General features: G+C 30.3%; 2 protein-coding genes across 8 annotated transcripts in view; both read left to right on the forward strand.

Annotated features, from left to right (window-relative positions):
- Nucleotides 1–12,969, forward strand: Npl4 (nuclear protein localization 4). Of its 7 annotated transcripts, none has more exons than XR_013877335.1 (21): nt 1–1,482; nt 2,338–2,482; nt 3,190–3,233; nt 3,473–3,598; nt 3,863–3,968; nt 4,503–4,570; nt 4,997–5,074; nt 5,801–5,909; nt 6,281–6,329; nt 7,132–7,242; nt 7,936–8,026; nt 8,250–8,344; nt 8,660–8,750; nt 9,174–9,253; nt 9,484–9,559; nt 9,924–10,013; nt 10,170–10,220; nt 10,645–10,760; nt 11,087–11,180; nt 11,594–11,696; nt 12,029–12,969. XR_013877335.1 is itself a non-coding variant. In XM_080152887.1 (21 exons), the coding sequence occupies exons 1-20, from the start codon at nt 1,426–1,428 to the stop codon at nt 11,621–11,623; spliced, it is 1,707 nt and encodes a 568-aa protein (XP_080009013.1). In that variant the 5' UTR covers nt 1–1,425; the 3' UTR covers nt 11,624–11,665; nt 12,055–12,969. The 7 variants fall into 7 exon arrangements, 4 of the variants coding, with proteins under 4 accessions (XP_080009013.1, XP_080009014.1, XP_080009015.1 ...); XR_013877336.1 differs by having other exon boundaries at nt 12,055–12,969; XR_013877337.1 differs by having other exon boundaries at nt 12,292–12,969.
- Nucleotides 12,970–13,085: 116 nt separating this feature from the next.
- Xpd (general transcription and DNA repair factor IIH helicase subunit Xpd) overlaps nt 13,086–14,510 on the forward strand; it is a 29,860-nt gene continuing 28,435 nt past the window's right edge. Inside the window, exon 1 of the mRNA XM_080152882.1 lies at nt 13,086–13,174. Within this exon, the coding sequence (XP_080009008.1) occupies nt 13,115–13,174 (60 nt within the window). The 5' untranslated portion in view covers nt 13,086–13,114. The remainder of the gene's footprint in view (nt 13,175–14,510) is intronic.

Genomic DNA, 14,510 nt, shown 5'->3' on the forward strand with positions numbered 1-14,510 from the left:
TAGAAAAATATAATTAGAATGTTAATTTATATGATTTTTAAATGATTAAAGGCAATCTTTTTTGCTAATATAAAATCTCATTTTATTACTTTTGTATAAAAAAACATATTCTAGAATGCCAAATTGTTTTTTGTGAATATTTAATATTTTAACTTTATTTTTATATTTCTTTGTTAAATATGTAGTAATATTATTAATGCGCACGGGCAGTGTAATTTACAAGTTTAATGCTTTTTGTGTAATTTTTAAAAATTTGATATCAGTATTGCATTTTAAGATATTTCAATTATCATTATATCCCTCAAAACTAACTAGCAGCTTAATTTAAAAGCAATGAAAATATTTTCATTACCTACGAAATTAACTATTTATTTTAGTTAAAATTATCTCTTTCTATGTAAACATATAATATTTAAGTTATTATGTAAAATACAATACACCTTTAGTACAGAAAATCTAAGATCATGTAATTCATAAAGAAAAACGCGAAAAAAGAAATGATATTGTACAGATTTTTATTTTCTTAAAAACTTATGACACATAAAACCTTAGGCTTGCAGTTATATAACAGTTTTTAATAGAAAAAATGATCAAAATTATTATAAAATGTTAAAAAATAACACTTTTTAAACCATCACCTTTGCATTTTATACTTTTAATATTAATTCCAGTTTAAAAAGACAGAAAAAAAACTTTTTTGGGTATATAGTTAGATACATTTTTTTAAAGCAATTCCATGTCTCGTGTATATTCAAATATTATAAAAGTAATCATAGTTATTTGTCATTTAAAATTATGTGGGAATTTCTCACCAACTACGGCAGATTTGATAAAATGGTCAAATTCAAGGAAAGGAGGGGACATTGAGCTGTTTATTGCATTAGTTCCCAAAGTTTTATAATACCATTTTCTTATTTCCTGGCACAACAACCTTGGGAACTGTATTGAAATTGATTGGATGGTTCATTAAAATCAGTGTCCAAACGTTTCAACAACTAATTGTAATCTAGATATGGGTAAATTTTGTTTATCATCATTGGTGATTTATATCAATCTATCGGCCATTGTCTTTTCCTTTTAGATCCCTGGGTAAAATTACTTTTATATTTGAGATAAAGTTAATTCTTAAGTTTTTTATTAGCTTGTTTAGATGAAAATGTTCAAATGTAAATAATTTAATTGATTTTTACTCAAATTTGATATAAAAGGTACCTAAGTTATTTTATTAAATAGTTTTTCAGATTATTTAGAATCAAAAAATATTTTAAATGACAAATTATTATGACAAACTTGCCATGTGAAACAAAATTATGTATTATGAACATTATTTCAACTATCCCAAGTTATTTGTGTATTTTCTATACTTAATAATGATAATTATTATAAAGTTTGTATTTAAATGTTTGTACTCCAAGTTTCAGAAGTATGTCAAAGCTGCTAACACTTGGTATTCAGTCCCAGGAGGGACAGAAAAGGGTCCAGGTAAAAGAAAGGATAATTTAATCTCCCCCCCCCCCCCATCCTAAGAAAAAAAATTAAATTTGGGAAAAGTAGGTTGCGGGTAAAATCCGTAAAGGTTGTGTATTTCAAGTTAAAAACAGAAGTAAAACGATAAAAATTTATGTCAACTTTAAAAAAAAATTTGTTGTCTAGTTCTTTTCAATAAGAAATTCACATATTTAGTGAATATTATCGTTCTACTACTATATTTAAGCCTTAAAACACACACCTTTACGGATTTTACCCGCAACCTTCTTTTCCCTTTCTAGGATGGTCTTAAAAGAAATGCAGGTTTAGAACAACGAATAACTTTTTCGTTTCCCCCCCCTAGAAAAACTTGCTAATTCTTGCCTTTATTTGTTACAAGTGGCTGCACCACTAGCATCTAGAGAATTTGTCTTCAAAGGGGTAAGATAAGACAGAAAGATAAGAATCATAAGCTGCAGGCTAAAGACCTTACTACTTAACATAACATTAATACCTATTAAAATTCTGTCTTATTTTACTGAAATATATCAGGATGAAGCCCAATCTGTCCCACATTTGAGCAAGACGATTCCTTTTTCTCCCATCTTTTTTAAGAGATTTTCTTCCCCCCCCCCTTCCCTTTTTCTTTTCCCTTTATATGGCGTCATATAGGAATCGTCTTGCTCAAAAGTGGGACAGATTGGGCTTCGTCAAATATATGGCACATTTTTATATAAAATCTTAAAGTATTTAATTTCTAGACACCTAAGACTTGTATTTTGTATTCCAATTTCTTTTTTATATCGTTCTATCAATAATTTAAAGAAAAGTTATGAGAATTCTCGTTAAAATTAACTATTCTTTTTTAAGGTACCCGGGACCGGTAAAACAGAGGATTTATTTAAATCTATCCACAAAGCTTTTGATCTAAAATCCATGGATTTTACCCTGTTTAAAGATCAAAGAAAAAGTATAGAGGTTGTCAATTCCAAAGTAAAAACTATTTCTAGTTCAGGTACATCTTTTTTAGTGTAACACTGTCAGTGGTTTCCCTCAAAGTGCCTCGGCAAGCACAGAAACCCCTCCCCTTATTTTGAAACAAAAAGAAAATTATGGGGAGTTTTTCGTTGTTTGTGTTCTACTTTTAGACAAGTTAAGTTAAGTTATTGTGTGTCCAGAGTAGAGCTCCCTGCAGGGGTTAGACTATAAGAAAAAAAAATATCTACTATTTATTTTCAACTTATCTTAAAAAATATAGGCGAGGGCGGTTCTGTGTTCGCTAGGAACTTTGAGGGAAAACACAAAACTAAATGCTCGCCCGAATGAAAACAGTTTAGAAAATAATCAGGGGTGTATATTCTGCATGGGATCCCCTGCTCAGGGGGGGGGGGGGGGAATAAAAAATAAGTGGTTGGAGGGGAAAAAAATGTAAAAATTAAGTAAACTGAAAACATTTTTCCATTTCGCCCCCCTCCTTGGTTAAAAAAACTAAAAAAATATGTGGTAGGAGGGATGAAATAAATAAAATATAGAGTTCTTTAAATATTTTTCTATTTTCCCCCCTACTTTTTAAGAAAAATCTGGGGGGGGAAAAAAATTAAAAATTTTGTAGCAGGGGAAAAAAAATAAATCTTGTGCAGAATATACACCCCTGAAAATAATTCAACCTTTTTAATACAATTACCATAGATTTAAAGATATAACCTTTTGATAATATTACAGGTTTAAAACATGGTGATAGATTGTTCATGTTTCCAAAATCAAAGGTAAATTTTTTTTATTATATACAAAACCATGACGATAACTTGTAATCTGTAAGTGAAACATACCCAATCTTCTCAAACTAAAATAATAAAGTATGAGTGTCATTTTATCCTAGTTTTTAGGAATTTAGAATGCTTAAAAATTAGTTTTTGTCTATAGCTTCCTGGGGATATAGTATTACTTCATAAACTTGTCTATATTATATTCTTTAAAAAGATTGTCGCACTTTTTTATATTTAAGAGTGATGCAGTGTTTAAAACTCCAACCGAGCCAGCCCATACATCCTCCAAAACTGAAAATGGCGGAACTTATACAGCCCCCGCTGCCGTTAAAGAAGATCAAATTGATATAGAGCTACAAAAACAGGTATAATATACAGCTAGGATAATAGACTTCCAGAATAATCTGTACTTTCCACCAATGCCTATCGCGAAATGAAATCCTCACTTTATTTTATAATTCAATTGAAATTAAGGAGAAGTAGTTTTTTCCTATGCCTAACCTGCAATGCCCAATGGCTACCCTTTTTCCCATGTCACATAGGTACTAACCTAACCCCCGTTTGCATCTGAATCTTAAATTAAGAAAACATTTTTAAAAATCTTTGAATGTATTGTATAACTTTTTTAGGATGGGAAAATCAGTAGAGGTCGTGACGCTGTCCACTGCCAGCATAACGCCAACTCCCAGTGTGTTCATTGTATTCCTCTAGACCCTTTTGATGAGTCATATCTTAAGGAAACTTTGCCATTTACATTTTAAATATTTATTTTGGGAAGGTATATCATATCTATAATACAAAGTAGAACGATGTATGCCTGTCTTTCTGTCTGTCCGTCCGTCTGTCCCTTAAGATCTCGGTAACCACTGAACCGATCTGATTCTACTCTTCAGGGAATATACCAACTAGACCTGTAGTGGTTTTAGGCTATTTTCTTAGGGGGTGGGACACCCCCAACCCCACCAAAAACATAAAAATCCCCCCTCCCCTAATTTTAAATATTTTTTAACATAGACGAAGCACCAACTATTTGGTTCTGCACCACAATTGCTACATTTTTACTACTAACTTTTACACATACAGAATACAGATATTGCTTCATATTCTTATTTAAAAATAATTTTAATATTATATTGAACTATAAGATGCAACAAAACTTTTCAAAATCTTTTATTTTCTTATAAATTTTTGTAGGTATGAAGAGTAAGTAATTTTACTAAATTGAAAAAAAATTAAAAATTAAAATAACGGCAATTTGTTTATTTGAACAGGAGAAGCAAATAAAATTTTTATCCTTTAACAGTTATCTTAGGAAAATTTCTGCAGGTATTTCTAAGGTCAGTATGTTTAGATAATGTATTGGACGACTGATGATATTTTTGGGTAGGTATTTAATAAGGGACGTATGCATGAGATCCCCTGCTAAAGGGGGGGGGGGGATAAAAAATATGTTAAAGGGGGGAAAAAATCAAGAAAAACACAGTCCTTAAAACATTTTTTGCATTTGTTTCTTGGGGAGAAAAAAAAACAGAATTATGGGTACGAAGGTAAAATGAAAAAAATAAAGAGTAGGTACTTAAAACATTTTCCCTCATTTTGGAGGCAAAATATTTTTTAGCAGGTGAAAAAAAATCCTCTGTATTTATTAAAAAAATTGAACTTAAAATTGAATAATATTAGATTTTAAATTATCTTACCGTTGATTCGCTTTTATATATTCCTTCAGCATTCTTTCATGGATTTTTTATGCTTATTTTTTTTAGGGAAAATTCACCCCGTTAAAGAATTTGTCATGCAAGGTGATTCATACTAGCAGATGTTCACATGAACCTTATCCGAAGGTAAGTCAACCTTTATTCAGACATACAATGAAACAATATTTATCCGCTATTGATCATTAAAATTGTTCAATAAATTACTTAGGAAAAGTTAATCCTGTTAAGAATAAAAGTATTATTGTTTTTTTTTGCTGAACTAAAGATATCAGAAAATGTTAGTCAAAAGGGATAACATCAATTGCATTTAGCGAGTTGTGGATACTTGTGTAAGTGAACCTAAAAATGTTTTTTTGTAGAATATAATATATAGGTTAGCCATGAAGATATTTTTAAAACTACGTGGTAGAAAATTGAAAATCTTTCAAATATATGCCAATAAATGTAGTTTAAACCATTGAAAAGGAAAACATATGCAGTTCACTAAATTCTAGTTTAAATGCATTTCGTGCAGCTACCCCTTTGTTTTAAGGGAGAATTTATAAATGTCTTGGGGAGATTATTTTTCAACTATCCCTTGCCCTCCTCTAGAGTTTAGTGGTGATGCAACAAGTATGGCTAAAAACATTCTGATAATTCAAATTTCTACTTGACTTTGTTGCAATCTGTTAGTTTTTCTTTTTTAAAATTACCTAGGTAGTGTAATATGTAGGTAGGTAAGAAGTTTTTTTTATATAAGTATATTAAAAACAGACAAAATATCAACATAAATGTAGTGTTAAATGATTAGAGGGAAGGGGGACAACTTGTGCTATTATAATAATATTCTAATATGATGAAATTTTTTTTCAGGGAATCTGTTCTAAGTGTCAGCCATCCGCTGTAACGTTGAATCGTCAACCCTGGAGGCACGTGGATTCAATCATGTTTGAAAACTCACAAATTGTTGATAGATTCTTACAGGAATAGACACATTCTTTAACAATTTTTTAGAGCTAAGCTCTTTCACAAATAGAATCGTTCCAACTTCCGTCCTTTCGTAACGGATAGTTCTGGCCGTTGATCAATGCATGTGAAAACTGTCCCATCGACTTCAAACTTAGTACAATTAAGAAAGGGTAGCAACTCTGTAACATCGCTTTAATCAATTCTTAAAACGTTGTCACGTCGCTAGTAAATATTCCATATTAAATCTTTTTAAAGTTTTTGTTCCGATTTCGAAATAATAATCTGATTCTTAAATATTGAAGCTTTGCTTTTATGGGCATTGTCATCCTTATTTTAAGTATTGGTAGTAATAATGAATAGTGATAGAAGGTGTTAAATAAAATTAGTTTTGGAGAGAGTCCGGTGCTCAACGTGTTGGCTGGCTTTATGGAAAGTAAGTTTTTCGTGCTTTGTTATAAACCTGTTTAAATATGTAAACAAAAAGTGTGTGTGTACATGTGTATTGTGTATTGTGTAGCTATAGATTCTTAGCATTTTAACTTTAGTAGTTATGGAGTAGGACAAGACACTTATATAGCCACTAGGACAAGCTCAAGCTCCATTTTCATTCACATTATGACTTGAAACATTTTCTCAAGTGTCCCAATTAAGTCTCCATAATAAAGGACGCTCTCCACATAGAAGGAGCTTGTGCTAAGGGTTGTACACTACAGATATTATAAATTTAACTATTACTAATACACAGCCTTGGGGAGTTGCGTGAATTTATTGTGACTTTAAAATTATATAAAAATAGTTATTTGTGCCTTCTATGAACTATAATATTCTTGTTTAGATATGAACATTACCCTGAAGTTCCCCTTGGTATAAATATAGTTGTTTGTGCTATCTATGAACTATAATATTCTTGTTTAGATATGAACATTACCCTGAAGTTCCCCTTGGTATAAATATAGTTGTTTGTGCTATCTATGAACTATAATATTCTTGTTTAGATATGAACATTACCCTGAAGTTCCCCTTGGTATAAATATAGTTGTTTGTGCTATCTATGAACTATAATATTCTTGTTTAGATATGAACATTACCCTGAAGTTCCCCTTGGTATAAATATAGTTGTTTGTGCTATCTATGAACTATAATATTCTTGTTTAGATATGAACATTACCCTGAAGTTCCCCTTGGTATAAATATAGTTGTTTGTGCTATCTATGAACTATAATATTCTTGTTTAGATATGAACATTACCCTGAAGTTCCCCTTGGTATAAAAGCAGTTGTTTGTGCCATCTATGAACCCCCGCAAGAGTGTACAAAGGATCACATTAAAATTCTTACAGACCCAAAGTAAGTAACACTAAAATAAGTCATGTAGAGAGGGGTTTGGACTATAATGTATACTGGTACCCAATATTTTATAATCACATTTTCTCATTCATTGTATCACATTTCGACTGGATTGTCTATACTTTTCCACCAATAATTTTAATGTAAAAAGTGGTAATTTTTGTACACAAGTTTACCGTCTGTCCAATGTTTAAGATCTCTGCATATTAGCACTTTTAACAGTTATAAATCTATCTCAACCATAACATTTATAAATTAGTAACTACTGCTGCTTCATTACGAAATATATTTCAAAGAAAAAAATCTTCATTATCAATCGCATCTGTAATAGAAAACAACAACAAAAATAAATGAAAAAAAGCATTAAGAATTATACAAAAATAGTCAAAATGTTAAAATATATCATAAAAAATAAAATTTTAAATTCACAGCTACTGTTTAGATCTTTACTTTAGCACAACCAAACACCAAATAAAGGAGAAGCGGTCAAACTGGCTGTGTAATAAGAGAGAGACTGGGAAGGGTATATAGTCTTTGGAGCAAAACAACGCCACAATTGGGATATGTTCATTTTTGTTGTATTTAATTTCTGTATAGAATTTCGTCCCAAACCTTCCAATTTCCATTAGTCCTTTAACGCTGTGCATTTTCTGGACGTAATAATCTTTGTTAATTTTATATTTTACTTTTCAGAGAAGAGCTAGTCGAAGAAATCGCCCTTGGATTGGGGTTGAGAAAGGTTGGGTGGATATTCACGGATCTAGTCCCTGCAGCCAATGGACAGGTACATATCTCTGACTAAATTACAAATAACATTCTGGGTGTGTTATTGTGGTGAAAACTTGAAACCTTATCGCTCATTTTCTTAACTTCTTAAACACTTTGATTTTAAAAATGCTATTGGCAAACATGCTACGTGAAATATTTATAAATTCCTAGAGAGTTCTTATTGTTTTTTTTTCTAGTCCTAAGTATCATTATATTGAATTTGGCTTTAAATATTCTAGGTGAAAAATTATCGTGGTGTAGACACCCATTTTCTGTCAGCTCAAGAAATCATTAACGCGGCAAATTTCCAGAATATCCATCCAAATCCTTGCAGGTTTTAAAAAAATTTAATTTTTTAAGAAGACTTTATTTTGAATGGGATCGTAAAAGTAAGAACAATTTAGGGCTAGAAATGAGGTCCCTAGGCTTAGTCACTTTACATACCTTATTTCTTTTAATTAAACAATTTATAAATTGATATATACTGTACTGTTTTTTTTTTCTCATCATTAATTTAACTAATATTTTATTAAAGCTTTTTATGAGAAATAATGTAACTGTAATTTTGTGTGAATAACTATACCGAGAAAGTACGCAATCTAGAATACCTTAACAAGAAAATTTTTATAAAAATTTAATTTATTTATAGGGCAACTGAGGAAGGATATTTTGGTTCCAAGTTTGTGACTGTCTGTGTTACTGGTAACAAGGAAAATGAAATCCATATGGAGGGCTACCAGGTAAAAAGGATTCGGTAATTTCCATCTAAGTGCCTGGCAAGCACACAAAACCCTCTTCTTATTTTTAAATAAATTGAAATGTAATCTAGCCTAGAGTAAAACAATTACACAAGAAAAATTCCAATCTCTTTTATCTTCAATGTTCTGTGCTTGACCATGCCCTTTTAGGGAAACCGCTAGTAATTCAAATCATTAAATAACTGCCATTATTGAGTGACTAATGCCCTTTTCAATAACTACCTAGTAGTTAGAAATATTACTAATTGCCTCTGTGGAGTTATAAGGTGGACTAAAATAGCTATTATGGCCAGCTGAAGTTTTGTATTCAAGCATCTCATGAGCGTTCCATCTTAGTTTTGAAACAATTTGCCTGCTTAGATTATAATATGTTAGATATCTACTGAATATGTTATTTATTTCAAGGTATCAAATCAAAGTATGGCCCTGGTAAAAGATAACATCCTGGTGCCTACAAAAGACGCTCCCGAGCTTGCCTATATAAGGTTAGTAGCGTAGCTACTCTAAAGTTAGCATAGGTTAGAATTCAAATTTGAACTATGTTTGTCTGTCCGTTTAAAGTTGCAGTTTTCGATTAGGTTTTAAGCTAGGTATTTACTTTGTGGGGTCACATAATAGAAAAAAAAGACTTCTGAACTTAAACTGGAAAGGTTTCGGAATTTAATAAAATAATTTTGATGATTTTTTTATGTTTTAAAAGATTATTATTACCTAGAGAGTCTACCGATGGAAATTATGTTCCCGATGTCTTCTTTATGTCTAAAGATGAATATGGAAACGAAGTTAAAAAGGTAGGTTTTTTTTAAAGAATTTTTTTTTTAAAGCGGGCATATTTCTCATCAAATCTGTCTATTGAAAAAGCGTTAGGTATTATAAAATTAAAAACTCATGCCATTTGACTAACAAATATATATATAATCATCGCTTTGATATGGAAAAAGGCAGAATTTTAATAAAAATATGTATTTCTATGTTTAAAATTGGTGGATATACATGAAATTCTACGCTAAAACTGTTGTATCTCAAAAATAATCAAATTTTTTTTATCAAATAAAAGTTTTTTTTTGTAAAATAACTAAAAGTTAACATAATTAAAATCGACCCTAAATGTAAAAGCTTTGTTTTTAACAGCGCTGTAACTTGACTTTAATTTAGCTGGGTAGACCATTGCCAGTGGAGTACCTCCTGTTAGATGTGCCTGTTTCTACACCAAAGGAACCTCAATACACCTTCCCAGTACCCCAGGTAGATAAATAATTGATTTAAAAATGACTGCAAATCTTTGCTGAAAAATAGATATAGAGATTGCAAGAAAGCTGGCTTTTTGTCAATAAAAATAGTTCTCACACATTGGTAAGAGATTATCATTACGACCTAAAGAAGTAAATGACTTTATTTTAGGAAAGAAAATTGTTTCCTGTGGAAAATCGTTTGTTGGAATCAAGTATTCAGGTAGTACAACACATTTTATTGTAGTAATGTATAGAGTAGTGGCGCTGCAAAAATAAATATTTTATATATCATTGGGCGTTGGACGTCCCGTTATTGATGGAAGTTGGGCTGTTAGCCATGGAAGAAAGGTTTTAGAAAAGATAATAATATTAGCTTAAAGAGGCTCTACCACCTTAAAAAGATTTCAATACAAAATGCCCCTAAGGACGCCCAAGCTTTATTTTGAAGAAGGTAAAATTAGGAGTTTCTAAGGTTTGATGGGGGTAATCTAATTTGTTTTTTTTTAATTGAAAGGTGGGTAAAATGAGTTGTTTAGAAGTCTGATGCGGTAAATACACCTTTACCCTCCCCTCCCTCCCCCCAATCTCCAGGGGGACGAAGCCTTTTATATTTCTATAATTGCTCATAATTCATTCATTTTTAGGATTTCAACGCTTTTGCCCGGTACATATCCCAGTTTAGATCAGCTGAATTCTTTGATTCTGTCGCAGATTTTCATGTTCTTCTATTCCTGGCTGCCCTTGACATTGTACCTCTAAGGTAATTTTTAAATATTTTTTTTATATTTTTGTTTATAATTAATGGGTACTAGGGTAATTTTGAATGTATAGTTGTGTAATAAAGTAGCGTTATTTCATGTAAAATGGCAAGGTTTAACGTTGAAAGTTGAACAACTCAGACTGTAATAAATATTTTCAAAGATCCTTTTTTTTTGAAAGTATGTTGCCTTCTAATTAAACAAATATGACATTAATTAAATTAAAGCTTATTTTAAAGCATCTTAAAAATCGATATGTTGAAAAATATTACCTAATAATTTGTCTAAAAAATCACGAAACCTTTTTTAATTATTCTTAATTTTTCAGAGATTTTATGGGCTCCCTGTTGGAGAGTATTAAAATTGGAGACAGAGAGGGGGCCAGAGAATGGAGCTACCTGGATCCCTGGTCCAACCTCCAGGTATAGATGCAGCTGACAGTGACCAGCTATTCCATAGTATACTTTGTTCGCAAGTATTTTAGTTTAAAATGTGTAGTATAAGCAAATATTTGCAAGCTATTTTCACAGTAAATCAACATTTAAGTAAAAAATTTACTAAAAGCCTCGCAAATTGTTTATATAACAAACAGTCCCGTGCACAGGGTCTCTCCAGTGGGATGTAAACCTTGAGATGGGTAAAATAAGCTGAAATAAGTGAGCTGATTTTTCCTTTTCCATATTTTTTATTGTAGAATATTTGCTGAATACCTAAATCTCAAACCATTTCACCTATTAACCCACTAACTATTTATGCTACTTAAAAAGATACTAGGTAATATCTAATAACAAATGTGAATATTTTCTATAATTATTGAATTACATTTTTAATTTAGGCATTAGTGCAAGCATCCACAATGAATTAACAACAAGATTTCCTGGATATTTCAGAGAATAACATTATTTGGGTCAAGTCCCATTCACGGAAAAATTTTCCTGGTAACGATTATCTCCAAAAATCTATGAACTTAAAAGGCTGATAACGGCAAAACTTTGGAACGTATAGATTATGCTTGCACAAAATTTTAACCGACAAAAAAAAAGGCCTACAACAAGCTGTAATAGTCGTTAATCAATAATGCACAGGTATCTCGCAGTGGACATAAATGAGCAAAAAAATACTCAGGTATTTTACGTATCTTGTTTATTCCATATTATTTCTAGGCCTTCTTATATCGCTTAAAATGGTGTGAGGGCATGATATGTATGTTCAGCCGTTTGGCAGCTACCAGCCTTTAAAATTCATAGAATTTTTAGATAATCGTTACCAGGAACATTTTACCGTGAACTGCACTAGATCCCATTATTTTATACAACACTGCGCCACAAACAAGCAAGGAAGGGTTGTTTATCTGAAGAAATACTTCACCTTAAAAAAGTTTACTAAAATGCATATAAAAAAACATGCATATTTTGTATGACTAAAAATTTTTTGGCAAAATAAGTCTTTCTTCAGATAAAATGCTTCCTCCGAGCAAAGAAATATTATGATAATATTTATAATTTTTTTTATTAAACCATTATTTATTTTTAGTCCTCTAATAAGTCATCAATATCGTGTAATACAACAAATAAAGCAGATTTAGTTGTTTTAATCAGGGAAATTGACATATATTTTCAGCGATTTGGGTCAGGAGATGTTTGTGTTTTTAAAGCTCTTCCAGTATGGCTACGAACCGGATTCATATCCGCTGGATTAGAACAGATTCTGATCCATACTGAAAAATCATGTATAATTTCGTATTACAGACAATTTTCTATGAATAATAATATAAAAATTTTGCCATTAATATGTAATATTATGTCTCCGGCTCCTCGGACAGAAACAGAAATTAATCCTTAGATTTTTATCTTACTATCCGCGAAATGCTGTCTACAATTCGCTGTAATATATGTCAAGCTCCCTGAATTTAAATTTATTTCTTTTACATTTATTTTATTCAAATGATAGCTGTAACTAACTATGTAGTTTAATAATGATATTAGCTCAAACATAAAGTCAGTCTAGAATATGAATACCTTAATTTTTATAATTCTTCCTAGCCATTCTTAGTTTTTCCTGCTTTAATTTAAACAATTTCATAAATCTACCATTTTACTTACTTTTTTTTTACATTTTTATTGATTATAAAACACACTAAAAGCATTGTGATCAATAATATATAAAACCTCTTTATGAACAATTTTAAAGTGAAATAAATTATAGTGGTAATATTTCAGTTAATTTATGCAACTATTTTTTAGAAAAGCGACAATCCCAATTAAAAACTTAGAAATGTTTTTGTAAAGCAAAATTTAATACACACATTTGGTCATAAAATATTATTTCAGATAAATAAAAAACAAGGACAAGAAAAATGCGACTGAACGTGGATGGTTTGTTGGTTTATTTCCCCTATGATTATATTTATCCTGAACAGGAAAGAAACAAAAAAAGAATGTTAACTTATTTTCTTTTTAAAAAATTAAAAAATCACAATTTCATTAAGAAGTTTCCCATGAAATTGACGAAAAGTCATCTTAAATTATTTATGGGAAAAATGACATATGTGCACGAATGAGAGAATTAATTTGATATATGCCCCTTTTAGCAGTGATAAATGGGGGGGGGGGGTTAATTGCAACCATCTCGTAATCAGTGCCTAAATGGCACCTAAAATCCAAATTTCGCTATAAAACTTTGCATGAGTAATCGGCTGGCGGCTTAGCTCAAGAAACCTTAAATGCTAGGTTTCTATTGAATAAAGATAAATGTTCGAAATATACAAGCTTGTCACGTGAATTTTAAGAAACATGCAACTGTATTGTAAATAATCAAATTCTTTGACGTTAAATCATACTTTAGTGAAATGTTTAGCATTTGTTCTCATTCGAGCTTATTCCCCTCAAGTAGTTGTGTCTCTGTATGGTTGCAATTTGGCTAAAAAGATTGTAGACTTGAAAAATGTGTTTGATTTTTTTATCGTTAGAATAAAATCCACGGGATAAAAAAGCATAATTTGCCTATATCATTCCATTGCAAAAAACGCGATCTTTGGTTTGTTTAAATGTCCATTTATTTGGCATTTTTCAAGAATGTCAAGCGTGGGAAAATTTTTCGAGTGTGGGAACCATTTAATTTGATTTAAATGGTACATATGATTTTCATTTAAATTCATTTTTTGGACCCGTGAGAAAATTTTTTTAACGTGAGAACCATTTAATTTTCATTGAATTTCATTTTTTGGAAGTGTGGGAAAAAACGGGAGAAAAAATATGTTTTAGTATAAAGAAATGTTCTATCAGTTTCAAACCTTTTTCATTCGATAGATCATACTGACTTTGGAAAAACTGTCAGACCGATTTTTGAAATTCAATCTGTGAAAAAAGATATTCAAGTTTTAATTTTTTGTTTTGAAAATATTATTTTACATGTAGTGACGCCATCTTGGATTATGATAATTTTTTTTTGTTAGAAGATTTTTTTTCTAAAATATTTTTTAAAAATTAACTTTTTACAATAAAAAAATCTTTGAACTTAAATTGACCAATAATTCAAAGATTTTTTCTCTTTGATTTGGAAGATTTTTTATGATTTTTATTTTTAATGTCAAATAAAAACACAACAGTGAAAAAAATGAAAATTAAATGAAAAAACGTTTTATGATTTTATTCAAGAAATTATTTGCTAACATCACCTTTTTGTTGCAATAGAATGTTATTTAAGCAAACAAAATTTAGCATAAATGGATATTTAAATCCCTCGGTATTAAA

This window comes from Acartia tonsa, chromosome 3 (assembly GCF_053477335.1).
Source record: "Acartia tonsa isolate MP-2025a chromosome 3, ASM5347733v1, whole genome shotgun sequence".
NCBI classification, from domain to species: Eukaryota; Metazoa; Arthropoda; class Copepoda; order Calanoida; family Acartiidae; genus Acartia; species Acartia tonsa.

What these genes read in the sequence shown, in the direction of transcription:
- Npl4 (XM_080152887.1), top strand. Translation starts at nt 1,426, where the DNA reads ATGTCAAAGCTGCTAACACTTGGTATTCAGTCCCAGGAGGGACAGAAA. An exon ending in TCCATATGGAGGGCTACCAG is followed by an intron (nt 8,751 to 9,173) that starts GTAAAAAGGATT and finishes ATTTATTTCAAG; the next exon opens with GTATCAAATCAAAGTATGGC. An exon ending in CCCGAGCTTGCCTATATAAG is followed by an intron (nt 9,254 to 9,483) that starts GTTAGTAGCGTA and finishes ATTATTACCTAG; the next exon opens with AGAGTCTACCGATGGAAATT.